At 42.5% G+C, this 17,527-nt stretch overlaps 2 protein-coding genes across 3 annotated transcripts; both read right to left on the reverse strand.

The window, feature by feature from the left end:
- Positions 1-28: 28 nt before the first annotated feature.
- On the reverse strand, positions 29-4,946 carry pkp2 (plakophilin 2). Of its 2 annotated transcripts, none has more exons than XM_061269306.1 (13): positions 4,624-4,946; positions 3,819-3,889; positions 2,880-3,397; positions 2,678-2,813; positions 2,402-2,609; positions 2,156-2,333; positions 1,702-1,819; positions 1,473-1,634; positions 1,207-1,383; positions 939-1,092; positions 673-865; positions 342-429; positions 29-279 (listed from the first exon to the last, which is right to left on the reverse strand). In XM_061269306.1, exons 1-13 carry the CDS (start codon positions 4,817-4,819, stop codon positions 211-213), a joined length of 2,268 nt encoding a protein of 755 aa, XP_061125290.1. In that variant the 5' UTR covers positions 4,820-4,946; the 3' UTR covers positions 29-210. The 2 variants fall into 2 exon arrangements, with proteins under 2 accessions (XP_061125290.1, XP_061125289.1); XM_061269305.1 differs by having other exon boundaries at positions 1,207-1,386.
- Positions 4,947-5,342: 396 nt separating this feature from the next.
- On the reverse strand, positions 5,343-13,701 carry nudt4b (nudix (nucleoside diphosphate linked moiety X)-type motif 4b). Its single transcript, XM_061269313.1, has 5 exons — positions 13,286-13,701; positions 9,382-9,492; positions 8,938-8,982; positions 8,666-8,753; positions 5,343-8,056 (listed from the first exon to the last, which is right to left on the reverse strand). Exons 1-5 carry the CDS (start codon positions 13,379-13,381, stop codon positions 7,827-7,829), a joined length of 570 nt encoding a protein of 189 aa, XP_061125297.1. The 5' UTR covers positions 13,382-13,701; the 3' UTR covers positions 5,343-7,826.
- Between the last annotated feature and the right edge of the window lie 3,826 nt (positions 13,702-17,527).

Consider the following 17,527-nt stretch of genomic DNA (forward strand, 5'->3'; position numbering starts at 1 on the left):
AAATGTGGTTACTTTTAGTTGATGTGAGTTAAAAAAAAAAAAAAAAAGTGCCAGTCATGTTTTATGAAGTGCTATGTAATAAGAAAGGATATTAAAAAAAAAAAAAACTACTAATGTCCAACTACTGAAAAAAATGTAAATTCACTTCTGTGAAGTTCAGTTATGGACATAGAATAAGCGTCCAGAGGTTCCATAAAAACGACATTTGCTTTAGTTCAAGATGGAGTTTACAGCCTTTGTGGTCCTTGCATTGATGAAATCAGATTTCCTGAAGCCATACTGTTGAATACAAAGAGATACATTTTAAGTTGAGGCGAAAGAAGGCCTCCAGGAATGCTCACCATCTTGTAGGTGGCATGAAGGTCACTGTGCTTCCACATGGAGTGTAGTAGGAGACATGCAGCGACACCTGCTCGACTTGGACCGTAACTACAAAAAGAAGTGATGAAATAATGACAAAAGGAAATAAAAAGAAAAGAAAAATATTGTGCGTGTTCATTTTCGAAAGGAACAACTGTGATTGGCATTCCTCAGGGACGCGTTTAAAGTCCACTCATTTTTACAAAGGTCAAGTGATACGTTTGACCTTCAGTGTTTTTAATAGCAACTCATATCTTCAAATGGAAAGCCAAACACACACACATGGAAAATACACAGGAGCTGCTGACTCACCCGTTGTCTTTTTTGCTGATGTTGCAGATCTTTGGGAGGGCGTCCTGGCTCAACATGGCTCGGATGTTGTGCGCGCCGCTCTGGCTCAGGTTAATGAGAATGTAGCACAGAGACGCCGTCACGTCCGAGGGCAGGTCTCTTCCCGTGTCATTATTGGGCAGGAGCTCCACCACCTCTGGCAACACCTGCGTAACTGCAAGTAGACATTTGGCGTATTTTGTTATAAAACGCTTCTGATGGGAAAGGTGACTAGAGTGACAACAAACCAATATCAGGGTGCAGCTCAGAGAAGCGAGACAGATTTCTGATGAGCGACACGGCTGTCCTCTTCACGTCACGCTCGCCCTCCTGCAACATTTTCCTCACGTGCTGGAGGCCGTTCTCTTTGTGGACGATTGTGTAGGCAATAGCTTTAGTCACCTGGAAAAAAAATTTGTTGGGAAATAAAAATAACAATAACTCATTTTTCCACAAGAGGGAGCCCAAACTTTCCTTTTCAAATTAACAGCAATATGAGGTCAGGTCAGCTCTCACCTGTCCATTGCCGGCCGTGATGTTCTGCAGAGCTCCGATGGCCGCCTCCTGTGTGTGGTGGCGCCCGCTGCGGGCGATGAGCGACAGGTACATGCGGATGATGATGGAGCTCCACAGCCATTCCATGCCGCGGGGGTTGGCCTTCTCCTCCAACAGCGTGCAATGATGCTGCTGCTGCTGCTGGCCACATATGCAATACATGATGGATGACCTTTGAGATCCAGAAGCTGTACTTAATTAGATTTCCTCTGATGAAAGATATTTACTTCTTTGATTTTAGCGCTGCGTTGTGCAAAACATCCGACCGCTTTGGGCTTGGGCACCGCGTCTTCTTGCGTGTGCAATAGCTGGGTGGCGTACTTGTCGGGCAACTCGGACTCGATTTGATAGGACAAGTTGTGTAAGATGCACACGCAGTTCTCTGTGGACTTTTGGAAAATATATTTTAAGATCGGATGCGAGTGTCAGAAAAGGAAAGCGACGTTTGACGACAACCTTGTCATCGGCCTTGTAGTCCGACACGGTCCGTCGGATGTAGTAGACGAGAGAGTCGATGAGGTTCTCGCACTCCCTCATGGCTTTCCTTCCATCTGGACCGGAGGAGCTCAGGTTTCTAGACACAAAAACTTCAGGATAAGCGGCAGATGGCAGTCTAACTTCACAAGAGCCTCTTTGTAAAACAGTTCAAAGACAGAAGAATACCGGCTTGCAAACTTAAAAAAAGTAGACTTGAAAGAGAGGACGTGATGAATAATTCAGTCCTTCAGTCTTTTCAAACAACACAGTCATGCCACCACCATATGTAAGGTTTATTAAACCATTTTTATGGCTTTGTAATGCTACATAGTCTCTCCATGACAGGTGGTCTAACTTCTTCTTAACGTTCTTTTAACTAGGTGAAGAAGACAAATTTCTATGGAACCATCAATACTTCGCTCATGTGACGTACCTGAGGCAGCCGGTAGCATTGTGGAAAACCTCATCGTCCGCGAGCAGCTCATCTTTAGGGTTCTCCCCTTCGGAAATGCCCGAGCTCGGCACCAGGACGGCCTGCGTAAGAACCGGCAAAACCTCTCGAGAGAGGTTTTCCTTCAGGAGGTCGTGAGAGGACAGGTTCCACAGGAGGCCTGAGAGGTTAAAGGTCATCAAATGAGAAGCCACGCCCTTGACGATACAATGCAAGTCGAGAACGGACCGGCAAGTTGTCTTCTGGTTTCTGTATCGCGGCTGTTCTTCAGCACCCGCAAAATGGTGGCTATGCCGGCGTGGTCCTTCACCTCCATCTTGTTGTCGCTGTTCTGGTACACCACGTTGCGCAGGGCGGCGGCGGCGGCCCGCTGCACCTCCTCCTCGTCATTGTGAAGCAGCTGCAGCAGTTTTTTGATGCCACGCATGAAATATACCTGGAAGAAAATTTTGAATGTAACACCAACTCCTTTCACTACTGTATTAGAACGGGAGAGGCCCAAACCATCTTCCTGGCGTCTGCGCTTTTGAAACACTGCGATTGGATGTGAGCGGCGGCGCTGATCAGCGCGTCTTCGTTCTGCTGAGTAAGCTGACTGACGGCCTTCTCTAGCGTCATCTCCGGGGGCTTCTCGGACCTTCTGGCCGAGACAAGAAATCAGAATCTCCATCCATACGTTGGTGTACATAAATAAAAGAGGACTCACAGAGGTGAGAGATTGTTTGCTTGGACTTGCTGAAGCTCCACCCCCGCTCGTCCCACCATATCCACCTCCATGCTGTTCCCCGAGGGCGGGTACGTGTTCAGTCTGAGAAGCCTTTGACTTTTCGACATCCACGGTAACCCATCACGTAAGTGGGGGGTGACCGCCATCCCCTCGTTCTGCTGGAAAGCCGACTCGTTCCAGCTAGACTCAAACCCGCCCTGGCGAAATGACGCGTCCGACCAAATGCGGAAGCTCCCGTTGGCGGGCGAGGAGGGGTTGATGGCCGCCCATCGCGGGGCCTCGGAGAGCGCGTAGCGCTGACGCGAGGCCGGCGAGCGGCCGAGTTGAGAGCAGTTCCTGTGGGATAGACTACGGACGGGCAGGGTGGACGTGCTCAAATGGCGGAAATTGAAATGGTGCTGGGCCTTGTCGGGCGTCCTAGGAGGGGACATTTCGACTCTTCTGGACGGCCTCCGCACACACTCGCTGGTTGACAGAGAGCAACCGAAGCCATTTACCTGTGGAGTAAAACACACCTGTAAAACTATTTAAAAATTTTAAATTGAATAGTTACAATTCAGAATGTACCGTAAACATATTCAGCTGAATATCAGAATCTAATTCATGTGACCGCTTGAAAAGTTCACTTATTTGCTATTTTTATGCCCTTTGGTTATCTAATTGAGTTTGATTTAGACAAAAGTAAGCCTTTGACACCATCTTGTGGACTTTATAGGCATTTAGAGTACAGTTTAAACCTTTTTCTCCATCCTTCAAATGATTCAGTCTAAACAAAATAGTCAAAGCAATAATGTAAATATTACATAATAAACTATAATTAAAATGTAATAAATATTTAAGTTTGTCAAATAAATATACAGTGATATCCTTCAATTTTCCTGTTTCTTTGACATAATTTAATTATTAAAAATACAATACCACAGCGTGAGGTCTCAATCCATCCGCAGTGTCAAAACTCTTGGCAAAGCTTCTCTGTAAGTGAACGCCGCCTGAAACAAGTCGAGGTGGTTGAGTGTTTAGTTACACACTACTATAATCACACGTTGGCATCTCAACTTCCTGGGAAACCGACTGTACGAGTAAATAAACTACCACACGCATCCGCTGATTCGCATGAGACTTGGATGGAATGATGACCATGCATGACATCTAAGGAGATCCAAAAGTAGGTCATGTAGTATGACCGCAATAATTACCAGTATTAAAATAATACCTGTGACAAAACTGAGCTCGCATTGCTCAAACAGGATGAAACAATAAATCATAAAGTGACTGGTCCAAAGTCTATGTTTGCATGATCGATAAAAGTTAAACATTTGATTCTCTTTAAGCCAATGAGATGGTTCCATGTTGCTTTTGGGCGAATGGATGAACTTGCAGGAACCTGTTGGACCAGCATAATACGATCTGTCGTGCATTCCATTGTAAATGTTTGGAGTCAATGAAAAGCCTCAATAGAAAGTGATTGCCTTTTGAAAAAACATCTTTTAGTATGATTTACTTATCACAAAGTTCTCCTGAGGGTGTGGCTCTTAAAAAAAGTCAATCTGTGTTCAGTGATTTACTCGATTGTGTTGTTGTTTAGTTATGATAATTAATTTGAGATGAGCGGAGGTGGAGTTTAAATAAAAACAAACCCCAAGAGCGTGGGTTGTGATAATATTTACAGTATGGTGTGTTAAATTTGTCATAATGCGAAATAATAGGAGAAAGTGGGGATTACCATTGGAAACATTTCTCCTCGACTTCCGTGACAGGGTGAGCTGAACTTGCTGCTGGACCCGCAGGCTGCGGTCACTGGACGGAGGACAAGCCGAGGACCAAGCGCTCGGCTCGGCTGGCAAGGCCAAGGTGGTGTCGGTGTCCAGCCGGTGGTGGGCGAGCGTCGGTAGGGCCGACTTGAAGAACAATTCGTCCATTTATCACCTCTTCATCGCCTCGCTAACATTGTTAACATGAACAAAGCGACGCCATTCCATGATTTGATTCTGTTTTGTCCTCGTGAAAAAAAATCCATCCGGTGAATTGTGACGTCATACGAGGCGGAGTTAGATTTACCTGGGGTGTCAAGTGACGCCATTGTGTGGTTACGTTGAGGCTTTTGTTTTGGTCTATGAGACACGCCCAGTCCCAACGGGAAAAAATGGTCCCGCTCAGTTTACTTAAAACTTTTATTTGTCCGTAACAATTGAAAGGAATTAAACCAAGCAATGACTGTACTGACAGAGCCAAATGGATGGATCTACTTTTTGTCTCCGCTAGATTCACTTTGCCGCCGCTTCTATCATATCGCGAGATTACGTTGAACGTAATTAATAATTTCATAAACATGCAATTTTACATAAGTCTTTAATAAATTATTGGTATAATGCTCATTGGTGATTGATTTAACAGGCCAATCTTGCTATAGCTTGTCACCTGAAGAAAAAAAGAAAAACACCATTTACAGTAAGAATTTCCCCCCATTTAATGTTTTTTTTTTTTTTTTCAGATCTTCAACACAATATTTCCAGTTTAAAGTCAGTCATTTATCATAAGAATCAATAATAACATGTCTCCTGGTTTGCTTTGATTTAACATTCAAAGTTGCCCAATGTGACAGAAACAACGAGGCTTGCACCAGTTTTACATTCATTTGCATTAAATACATTAAATTTCGGGTGACTGAAGGTTCAAGAATTGCCTCCAAAGTTACATTAGGGGATTTAACTCAAATGTATGACGCGTTAGAAGTCATTCATAAGTCACATTAGTTCAACAAAACAGTCGACACCACACTTTTCTTCCACATAATTAAAATCTTAAAAGTATATTCTTTTACATGTCTACATGAAATGTTGAAATTTGGCACCATTCACATCCGTAACAACATTTTCACTCAAGCATTTTAGTAATATTTGGATATTATGCCAAAAGAAATAATCAGAGTTTGGATTCAAGGCTATTGTTATTCCGTTAACGGCATTAGTGAGTTTAAATGTAACACATTCAAACCATTTTCAGGACTGTAGAAAGCACAGAGGGGGGACGGGGGGTGCTGTTTGGGCGGGGGGGTCCAGTTATTTGTACATAGTTAAAAAGTTACAAAACAGTAAGTACAGATTCATTCAAGTTAAAAACACAATCCCAATACGTTTCCCCAAGGCTAATTCGAGCGTCGTCATTCAGCCGTCGACAGAAGCAGCTTCTGTCTTTTTTTTTTTTTTTTTTTTGGCAGAAAGTATCAAGCGCCTGACAAGCCTCAAGCACCTCATCAAGGCCTCCTGGGCAACACCATATGATAAAAACAAGAGCAGCTATAGTGAGTTTAAATGTTAAAACACAGGCCGTCGATAAAGGTGAAGCAGGAAGCAGCCTGTGATGGACATTTGATACTGCGAAGAACTTCAAATGGTTTGAAAGGTGGGAACCAGGCGGCTTTTTCTCGCATGACATCATCATCATCATCGGCGGACGCTTGTCGCTGTTAGCAAGACAGCATTTCCGACTCATCCGCTTGTTTACTTGGACTGAGGTAGCGATTCACAGAAAGCCTCGTGTGACCTTTGAACTGGCCCACCAACGGCCCAGAAATAATCATAAAACAGTTTTGGAATTAAATAAACAGTCAACACAAGTTAAGTCAGCCAAAAAGAGGAGGCGCTGCAGAAAGTTTGTGAATTTTCATCATTCAATGCCAGCTCAAGAAAACAATGGACCTTTGACTTCTTTAGCCGTCAATAGCAACAAATGAGTTCATTAGAAAATACCATTCTATTTATTGATTATTATGTTATTATTCTTAAAGTTTTATGTCCGACTTTTATGTACAGCCCTTTGTTCGTAAGTGCGCTACAAATAAATTTGAGTTGTGTATAGTCAGATTTTTAACGGACACATTTCCAATTATTTACTTATTTGAAGTATTTTCTTTTTTGTTGTTGTTGTTGTGAACCACACTGTAAATTAAAATAATTAATAATTTCAAATGGAGCAATTTTAAAATATAAATTATTTACATTTTTTGGAACAAAGTAAGCAATTTGTTTATGCCAAAACAATTTTCTGAGTCGTTTTTCATATTTTTAAGTTGAGGATAATTAAAAGGACCATTACTTACCCTACACATTTCCAATTATTTACTTATTTGAAGTATTTTCTTTTTTTGTTGTTGTTGTTGTTGTTGTTGTGAACCACACTGTAAATTAAAATAATTAACAATTTCAGGTGGAACAATTTTACAATTTACAATTTACATTTTTTGGAACAAAGTAAGCAATTTGTTTATGCCAAAACAATTTTCGGAATTGTTTTTCATATTTTTAAGTTGAGGATAATTAAAAGGACCATCACTTCCGGAAACTAATTTCATTGTTGAAAATATTTCATCAAAACTTATTTAATATTTTGTAAATTAAAATTTTGTTTGCCTTAAGCGAAAAACCTTTATAATAAGGGTAGAATTTTTTTTAACAATTTTCATTGCATTGACCTTTTTTAAATTACGGCACGAACGTCCCGTATTAAACGGCAACTCGCGTTGACTTTTAAATAGTTTCTACTGAATGAAAACTCAGGGAAACGAGCGCCTTCTACGCGGATGATGTCAAAGCCATCGTTGTGTCTGAAAACATTCTCCGCATGGTCATGCTTTGTGTTTCTTGACCACAGAGTGTACGTATTGTGCCAAAAGAGAATCGAAACATTCATACAAAGTACTGTAAGGCATGCCAGCAGAGTCCGCGGCGTCCTCCTGCTCGTCACGCTGAGGGAAAAAACGTGCGAGTCGGCCGCATGAGCGTTGCCATCTTAGCGCTCCGTCTCGTGAGTCCTTCTCAAATTCTGACAATGGCTTTGGTCCGTCCAGCAGTTAAGACTATTTACACACTTTGTCGAAGAGTCCAGGTTCCATGCGAAGCTGTACAAAAACATCGTCGGGAGTGGTTCCTATCTGCGAGAGGAAGCCAGCATGCTGCCCGTGGAGGGCGTGGTTGCCGTGGCGCTGTAATGCGGGTAGTTGTCGTTGGACGGCGGGCCGGCTAGGATGGAGTTGCCGTTGGTGGGCGAGCAGCTGAGCTGGAGCTGCTGCAGTCGCCGCAGGTACTCGGCGTGCACGGGCTTGTGGCTCTGCAGCACTTTGATGGCCTCCTCCACCGTGAACCACTCGCGCTTGCGGCCTGCGGGGGGAGACAGAGGACGGGTGTTGAGAAGTGGAAAGACGGCGAGCCACGTTGCTGACAGCTCAGACGTCGCTGCACTTGAGCTTAGTGGTTCGGATTTGTGTTGACCCACACGTGCTATATATTGCAAGGGGTAAACAAACTCCTTGGCGGGTTAGCATACTGAAAGAGAGCCGCCAAGGTCGAAAAAGCGTAAGGAATGAATGCCCCTCCTAAAAATAAAAACGCCGCAGACAATCCCAAAATGTTTATCCTGATTTGATTTTTTGGAAAAACCTATGTTAGGGTCGCCAAATTTCCACTAACAACCCAGACTAAATTTAGCTTCTCTTCAGTATTGCAAGTACTGGTGCTATTTTGTGGCCTCTGGATGCCATAGAACTATGTTGAAGTGAGTTTGTTTACAGCCCATAGCACTGGATGATATAAAAGTAGTGCTTTGCCGCCATCTCCTGCATTAACAGTCAATTAGTACTCGTGGATTTGCACTATTTTGCTGTCCCAAACACTATTTCCTTTTTCAGGTGAATTTTTCAGCACAATAGTGAAGATATTTTTCACAAAAAATAAAAACACGAGACTGTGGGAATTAAATGAAAAAGGCACCTATGTTGACCGAGTCCTCCCAGGCCTCCAGCGTCTCGGTGACGGTCAGCACGTACACGTATGTCCGGTGCTTCCGATCTTGGTTTTGCTTTTGGGAATGAGAGGGACAACAAAAACAATATTTGGAACAAAAAATAAAAATAAACACCTGGGACAGCCATTTTGTTTGAATGTATTGACAAAAAATATATATTCTAGCAAAATTACATTCTTGAGATACTAAAAGGTTGCGAAATGTTTTTCCTGGATCACACGGCAGCATTTATTCTCACCTCAAACACACCAAGCAGACGTCCTAGCTTGCCCTTGACACCAGCCTGAGGAAAAACAAATAGAAAGCTTTTAATGCTTTGTTTGTTCTGTGTCAATTCATGCTTTTAAATGATATTCCTGTTTCCTTGGCCCAACTCTCATTTTAAAAAATGCCATTAAAATCCCTCTCGGAACGCCTGACGCGAATTTATTCACTCGTGCACTTTGGAGAAATCAAGACCTGCTGTTCTACCCGGGCTTTTTGCCAAGCGGGCCCCGCGATCGCTCGGGAATCCTGCGAGGATCCAAGTTTAGACCGCCGTCATGCCTGAGAAGACAAGGGTCCCGGCAAGCGACACCTCGGCCGCAAATACCCTCAACCTCAGACGCATATCCTGACCTCAGCCTGCTCAAATGGGATGTGGAGGTGACCTGTTTGCTTATATATATATATTTTTCCTCACCTCCTCAAACACTTCCCGTACCGCCGCTCCACAAGGCTCCTCCTCGGGCTCCATCCCTCCCCCGGGGACGATCCACTGATCCGGGTGCCGACTGCTGCTGACCAACAACACCTGTGCAAAAAAAAAAAAAAAGCCAAATAAAGCTTTTTTTTTTTTTTCCTATGTCATGTCAACAAAACCTAGCATAGGGAGTTTCTATAAGTTGATCAGCAACAAGCGGGAGAGGGGGGGGGGCTAATTGGGGGTGGGGGGGTTGAATTACACTAGCTGCAGTGTGGGCCGATACACGTGGATCGGTTTCAGGATGCCTCGGTGACATCGTCGAGACAACACAGCTGCTGTAAACATTAGGACACTTTTGTCGCAGGTACTATTTAAAAAATAAATAAATTAAAAAAAAAAAAAAAAAGTGTGTGTGTGTGTGTGCTAACAAGCATTTAAGCCTCCATTTAGCACCTTTTTTCACATTCATAAAAGAATATTTATGTTCAGCTAAACTTTTAGAAGGCAACGATTTTGTATCCAGTTGCTTTTATGGCACAGATATACATTGACCAGTGAGTGTATACACGACACCAGATGGCTCATGAGGAGCTAAAAATAGCTCAAGGACATACATTTGCAGGCTTGTTATTACAAACTGCTGATTTAAGCTTTGCCAGAGATATGTAGTGACAAATCCACTGTAAAATAATACCCCAAAATATTCCAATAAAAAGCAGATTGCGCAACAGATGGACCCGCATGTGATCGCACGTAAATGGAGGAGTTGGCGACCTTAATGGGATTTGGGCGACGAGCGAGAGGACTCGGGAGGGTCACGGTGACTGGTGCTTCCTTTCGGACACGTGCGAACATCTTCGGGAAAGTGTCTTTAGTTTTTTTTTTTTTTTTGCATACCAGTGTGGTGGTCCTCAAACTGGGGTCTGCAAAATAATGTATTATTGAGAGAGTTTTGCAATCTGAAAAAGTGAAATACAACTGAACTGTGTTTGAACAGCAATTATTTCACAAGCCACTAGAGGGAGCAGGTGCACCACTGTCCTATGGCATTTATTGGTTTACATGGTAGTTATATTTAATATGTGTTTGGAGAGGGGGGTGGGGGGGGGGGGGTTCACGGAAAAACTCCTCTCCCTGGAATCAAAAAGTTTGAGAACCCCATCCAGATGGTGCAAAATGCCACAACAGTAACACACACAAGTGTTTACAGTGTACAACAGGTGTAGTGTACAGTATTGGAAAGGTGCACAACAGAAGAACGTGACCTGCAAGGTGAGAACAAAAAGCCGTATTAGTCACCTCAAGATTTTTTTTTTTCTTGGAGATTTGATCCTTAGCGTCAAAAAAGAGGCGAGATGCGAGTACAAAACAAAAGCTGGCATGGCCGGGACAAAACACAAAAGTCCGCCAACGGTTGCCAGGCGCGCGGGGGACAACACGGGGACTCCATTTAGTTTGGCTAGAGGAATGTCGCGAAACTAATCTACATACTACAAGTGTGTTTAATTAGGACTTGCCACATTAGAAGCCAATTCATTTTATTATCATAGTAAATGGGAATAACGAAAAGAGTCACTATGCGCTAATATTAATTACGATGTCAGTTCGATTAATTGTTCAGCCCTAGTCGAAAGTGTCGAAACACTCACGACAAAAACAAAATAACTCACACTGTCGTGATAGATAGGTCAGAAGGCAAGTGACAGCTGGACTGATACCCAGGTTGAATTTGGAAAGAGGGTCAGGATAGGTGGGTAAAAAAAAATAAAAATAAAATTGAAACCCCAGAAAGTGTTTCCCTGCCTGTTGAGCAATTGACACCAGTTCCCAGAGTGGCGCTTACTTGCTTGGAGAAGGCGCCACTGGGTCAGTCCTACAGCCACTTCCAGTAAATCTCCTCAATGGAGAGCTGGTAAATGTTGCGATAAAATTAGCTACATGCACGTCGTTTACACTAATGGAGGTGACAATACGCTCGGCAAAGGCCTGAAGATCTTCGTAGAATTCAGCACACAATTTGATACATGTCTATTATTGTCATTTTATAAATCTTAAGTCCTAGAGGTATCGGTACTTGGTATTGGTACCCTGGATCGCCCCCAGTGACCAAGCGACAACAAAACTTCTGAGCAGGATATTCTGGATACCATAAACACCTCATCCAACCCGATGAGGAACGTCTGTAGCTGTCAAATAAAAAAAAGAAATGAACTCCTAAATGTCACACAGCAGATGGAATAGCGATCGCACTTTCACCTGGTAACCACAACTAACAAGTCAATTCTAATAATTGACAAATCATGAGAACTGGATTTGATTCCCATCCTGTAGAGTTGCAGGAGTCAACGTGGCTCTTCTTTCACAACAAGCCTCTTGTGTGTCCAGGTGGCAGGGCATTGATGGGGCAAAGTTCAACATCTAAGGCAGCTTTGGGCCTAAAAATGAGCTCTTTGTTGAGCTTCCTTAAAATACTTATTGTCCCACAGCCGATAAATATGACATACCGTAATTTTCGGACTATAAATCGCGTTTTTTTTTCATAGTTTGGGGGGGGGGGGCGACTTATACTCAGGAGCGACTTATATACATATATATGTTTTTTTCCACTTTTTTGGGCATTTTATGGCTGGTGCGATTTATAGTCCGAAAATTACGGTAACTGTCCTCTTTGATTGTTGGGAGACTTTTTATTTTTGGTAGCATTGACAAAACAAAATATTACGGATGGTGAATGGGCAAAGCAGTAATTCTAGTTTGTCTGTGACTTCACTTTTTGTCCTGAGGCTGCACAAGTTTCTTTTGCCAATTTACAAACGTGATGAACTGTTGGCCAGTAGATTGGGGATTACAATTTTAATCCAGACCTGCGCCATAATTATTCATACGGAATAACTCATGCAGGTTAGCCAAGAGGTGTTACTTGAATCAGACAACATTGTTATTTCCTACTGCTTCATATTATTATGGTGAGTCATTATTTTTTTATGGTTTGCCCACTTGCTTCTTATTGAGAAATCTTGCTGGGAGACATCTAGGGCGAAAATGCTTGATTTAAGGGTATTGTGACATAATGCGAGTTAGCGTTCCCCTTCAGCGGTAACTATAGGTCACAGATAAGAATATCGAAGCAAGGGGAGAATTTTGAAGTCACAACAACTCAAGCCGATCAACTCATGTTCGTTATTTACATGCTACGGCCCCTTTAAATCATCATACGCACCAACGCTATGCGCCAAACTGGCGGGTTAAGATGCATGAATGCCGTCTAGTTACTACACGCCTGGATAGTTTTATTATCAATACTGGATGACACTTGATATAAATTATTAATTCAACTCTGATATTAAACGCTAAATACACATGAATAGATGTGAAAACCCGGTGGACGTGCAAAAAGCGCCTCGCCCCCTCACAAGCGAAAGAAATCATTGGCGGAAGACGAAGAGACACTATTCAAAATAAAAGCTTCAATTCATAGAGAACTATTGTTCCGATATGATAAATCACAGGAAGTGCATTATTTTGAAAGTCCGAACACCCGAAACAGGGAGAAAAGTGCTACTATTTTGGAAACCCCAATGACGACGCTGGTTTTTTTTTTTTCCTCGACTCCTCAAACTAGCCCAAACTGGATGATCCAAGGCGCATCAGTGGAAAACGAAGACAAAAACACCTGAAAATGAATAAAATTCGAACCTACATTTACATACGCTTTGACGCATTTAGTGACAATCACACTTCACGTAGGAATTGCTCAAACAAATGACGTGATTTGAAGTCACGACCCCAGTTTGTGTGTGATAAACGGCACGTTAGGGACCCAGAAGGCCCCAAAAGTAGAGCCGTGGGTGGCTTATGTTCGTAGCGGAGGGCAGCGCACTGCCAAGCGGCTTCCCCTTACCTCGTCTTCACGCTCGTTCCTGAAGCACAGGCACGCCGCTCGCTTCTTGAAACCCTCGCCGTCGTACGTCCGGGTCTGGTTAGGTTTCAGCTTCATCCTTAATGAACTCCTCACCCGATTCAGAACCGGCAACAATTAGGAAATGAATACCAAAAAAAAAATGTTAGCAACACAGCCGCCGCATCACCGCCGCTGTCTAAATCCGTAGAGTCATGAGATGAGAAGAGGACTAGTTGGTGCTTTTTTAACTGTTCCTCGGTTGGTTATAGGTATGTCGTATCTCCAGCTACTGGTTTAAGTTGTCTGGTAAGCAGTGAATGGAGACCCCCGCCCCCGGCAGGGATTTTATGTAGACGGCCCTCCTCTGGGTCCATTTGCGCATGGCCGCTGACTCAATACACATCCAAGTGGAGTTTGACATCTATAAGACACGCCCCGATTGAGATAATGCGATCTCATTGGATGAATTATTGCTGATGGGCGGGGCTCTACGTCAAATAATCGCGATTTGATTGGATGCTTTGTCACCGCTGGGGTCCCGGCATTCCACTGGCAAAATGCCCCAAAAGATATCAATGGAGGGCAACCATAGAAATCCCCGATCAAATATTTGACAATAAAGCAATCAAAAGATTTAAATGCACTTGCATGTAATGACTCTTCATTCAGTAATATCGTAAGTTTAAAAACACAAAATAATATATCCTCTGATGTTTGGGCAATTCCATGACATCATGGCAGCTTAGTTACACAATCAGTTCAATTGATACAAAAACCAAAATAAAGGAAGGATACACATATCATCACAAACAGACAACTTTTACTTTTCAAATAATAAGCCTCAGACTTAGGTTGTGTGCAAATGTCAAGGAAATGACACAAGTAAAACACATTTGTCAGTCAAATGTGACATTTGTAGCACTTTAATCACTTTTCCATCTTGGGTGAGTCTAAATGTTTCACTAGAAAGCTTTAAATGTCAATTCCTGATCAATATTTGTATTCCGGATGTGGTTCAACTACTGAGTAGTGTGAGCTCACTCGCAGGAGCAGATCACTTTCACCGACAATAATTGGTGCAAAAAATTATTTCTTTAAAAGAAGCAATCCTTCGATATATGCTGACAGACAGAAAAATACATTTACAAGAAAGGCTGAAACTTGTTATTTGGTTTGTGTCAAACTGATCCTGATGAGATCAGCGACTCTTATTTGCGAATGACGCGAGTAAACAGGCACCACTCCTAAAAACTACTCCCGCTGACTAAACGCGTTCAAGTTAAATATGTCGCACATGTCACGACACTCCCACGTTACACTCAGTGTCAGGCAGAAGCTACGCGATAGCAGATGATTGAACAATGCAGTCGCCGCACTCATTAACTTCACTCTCACGATAACAAACATAAATTGAATGAAACGTCGAAATCCCGTCGACCCGAAACACGAGTTAACCTTTCACCTGTTGTCCGAGGAGGATCCACATCATAAAAGTTGAGATAACAGAAGATGAAAAGGCAGATGGCCCTGAGGGAGACAACAACATTGATCAAAAGTGGGACTTGTTTGTGAAGTTGCAGGAAATATGCCAGAGGCTGCAAAGGGCCTCTGTTGTTGTTATGAAAATAACTTGTCAGGATTGTAGGCACACTTCCCGTCATCTATGATCCGATCAATTGTGGTTTTCTAATCCCCTTAAAATCGCCCGTACGCCCCCGCGGAGTATGTCTTGTTGACATTTTTTGTCTTGCTCTAATGTGTTCTTGCTTGTTCCAACAGGGAACTGTAATTTGTTTTCCAACCGTTATCAAAACAACACTTATGCACTTCCATGAAAAACACAATAAACATCATATTGGTGTTGACTCCTTTTCAACATGAGTTTGAATGTGATTGGTTAATCTTAATCATGATTACATCATCCCTTTTGAGGGGGGTATACTTATGCAACAACATTATCTGAGTAACTCAAAAAGTTTTTTTCCCCCCCAGTTAAATTGAACGGGATATCGTTGAAATAATTTATTTTGGACTCCTTTTTTTTTTTAATGTAGCATTTACACAGGGGTGTGTAGACTTTTAAAGTCGCTGTCGATAAATATAGACACACTAAATTGACCAGACTGACCTTATTGATTTGAATATTGGTGATGTCTGAAACACTCTTGTATTGACTTTTTTTTTTTTTTTGTATTGCCTAAATGTGATGAGGTGTACTCTGTACTGAAAACAAAATGGCGGCTCTGTTGGGCAATTATGTAATTACCACTAATTATGAATACAATTAAATGAATGATATTGGTTAAATTTGGTCAATTAATTTTTATATACAGTGTATGAATTGGGTAATAAGTCAGATGGACAATAAATTGTCGCATCATTACGGGAAGTGTTTGTTATCTTCCGGCCCAGCGATGGAAAGCAATTTTCAAGTCTCCTTTTAGCCCAAGTGGGAAGGGGGGGGGGGGCAGGACGTCCTCTAGCCACGCTCGCGTCACAAGTCGACAATCGCTAACAACTGGCGCATCATTGTCACTTTCGCACATCAGTTTTAATCTCATTTAGCCGTGATGATCTACTCGGATTACGCAGGGAAATCCTCGGCTGATTAGCCGGGCCGCCGCGTCCCTATGAACTCGGTGACCTCCTAAGGGAGGCCTACCTGCGGCGACACCTGCTCCACGTTGCTCCTACACATGCACAAGAGCGATTTCCATCATGTCCACCATACTGCAGACTGAATGTCACATTGAGATGCAGAATGTAGCAGCGGACGTGAACTGTGATGTTTGCGCTATTTTCAGTACGTTTTGCCCGTGACATAACTTGACCTCACATCAGTATTCACACGCTGCAGCAAAAAAAGCTCCCCGTGAAGACATTTTGTCTCAGCCTCATCCCTCCCTGAGGTGTGGTGCTGATTTATGAATGAGCTGTTATGTAAGGCGAAGGGGGGATAAAACGACTTGAATTCAGGCGATGCATGGATGGAGGCGAAGAGGGACTTGAAAATGGGTCTGGAATTCCAGTGATATGTTCAAAGTTGTGGTACTTTGCGGCATAGTGACAACGCCTTGACGCTATTCATGATTTGGGCTGAAATTTTAAGTAAACTTGTGATGTCAACATGGGGTAAAGGTGTTTTATCAACCCCCCCCCCTTCCCACCGCGAGATATGCCAGATAATCGACTTTTGGGTAATATCTGATTTCTCCAATAATTTCTTTCTACTCGTCCACCAAAGAAAACATGTCATGAAATTATAATAGAATTATGAATTGTTTTGAGTTTGTACATTTTTTTTTGAGGACATCCTGAGATACCGTCCTCCCCTGCAAAGAAAAAAAATATCCTAGAAAAAAAAATCCTTCGTTTGGGCTGTATTGGAAAAAAAAAAAAAAAATGCAATTCACCATCTTCTCCCGCAGATGATGCAATTGCTCTAAGAATGGCGTAAACAGATTGGGTTATTTTCACCCAAAATTGAGTTTTACATTGGATTCAGGCAGTTTTGTTGCACTAAAGTTGAAGTAATTGGACTCAAAATCAATAAAATGATGACCTGACTGATTTGAGGAGCGTAATTTAAACTTAAACTAAAGTATCGGGTGTTCAATAAATGCTGAATGGACCCTTGAATGGACGCTTGTCATCACCTGTCAGCCCAAAATGTTTTTTCCTTTTAGTGGGCCAGTGAGACTCGATCCAGCCCAACTATGTAAAGGATGCTTTCCCCTGACTCACTGACGTCATTGGGTAAGTCGTAATACTATATCACGAGCAAGGTCATCCAAGCAATAAAGGTCACGCGTGACAAGTCCGGTTTTGATTGGTTAGTAATTACTTATTTTCGCATCGTTCCCTGCAGACCCAAACAATTACTTGGTGTTGCCAGGGGAACCCGATAATAAACTTTTACGGAATCACACGATTTAACCTAGATTATTCGTGCTGTACCTTAGAAAGAGACAGTTTGGAGTTTAAATCACAGTAGGTGTTGCTTGTGGCGCCCTCTTGTGGAAGTCTGTGGAACACAGCAATATATACATATTTTTTTCATTATTAACGTAGCCGCAACCAGAGATAAATCGTAATTTTCTGTTTTACTTACTTTCATAACGCTTTGGGTCCATTTTCACACAACTGGTCCATTCTATTTGTGGTCAACCTGTTAAAATCCTGTAGCTCCATCTAGCGGGCAGAATCGTGCACTACTCTGCATTTGCAGCCTTTTAAACCATT

Source organism: Syngnathus typhle, linkage group LG21, assembly GCF_033458585.1.
Source record: "Syngnathus typhle isolate RoL2023-S1 ecotype Sweden linkage group LG21, RoL_Styp_1.0, whole genome shotgun sequence".
Taxonomy (NCBI): domain Eukaryota; kingdom Metazoa; phylum Chordata; class Actinopteri; order Syngnathiformes; family Syngnathidae; genus Syngnathus; species Syngnathus typhle.

What these genes read in the sequence shown, in the direction of transcription:
- pkp2 (XM_061269305.1), bottom strand. Translation starts at nt 4,819, where the DNA reads ATGGACGAATTGTTCTTCAAGTCGGCCCTACCGACGCTCGCCCACCAC. An exon ending in GAGGAGAAATGTTTCCAATG is followed by an intron (nt 3,890 to 4,623) that starts GTAATCCCCACT and finishes GACTTGTTTCAG; the next exon opens with GCGGCGTTCACTTACAGAGA. An exon ending in AACCAGAAGACAACTTGCCG is followed by an intron (nt 2,334 to 2,401) that starts GTCCGTTCTCGA and finishes TTAACCTCTCAG; the next exon opens with GCCTCCTGTGGAACCTGTCC.
- nudt4b (XM_061269313.1), bottom strand. Translation starts at nt 13,381, where the DNA reads ATGAAGCTGAAACCTAACCAGACCCGGACGTACGACGGCGAGGGTTTC. An exon ending in GGAACGAGCGTGAAGACGAG is followed by an intron (nt 9,493 to 13,285) that starts GTAAGGGGAAGC and finishes TTTTTTGCACAG; the next exon opens with GTGTTGTTGGTCAGCAGCAG. An exon ending in GGAGGACTCGGTCAACATAG is followed by an intron (nt 8,057 to 8,665) that starts GTGCCTTTTTCA and finishes CTCCCCCCGCAG; the next exon opens with GCCGCAAGCGCGAGTGGTTC.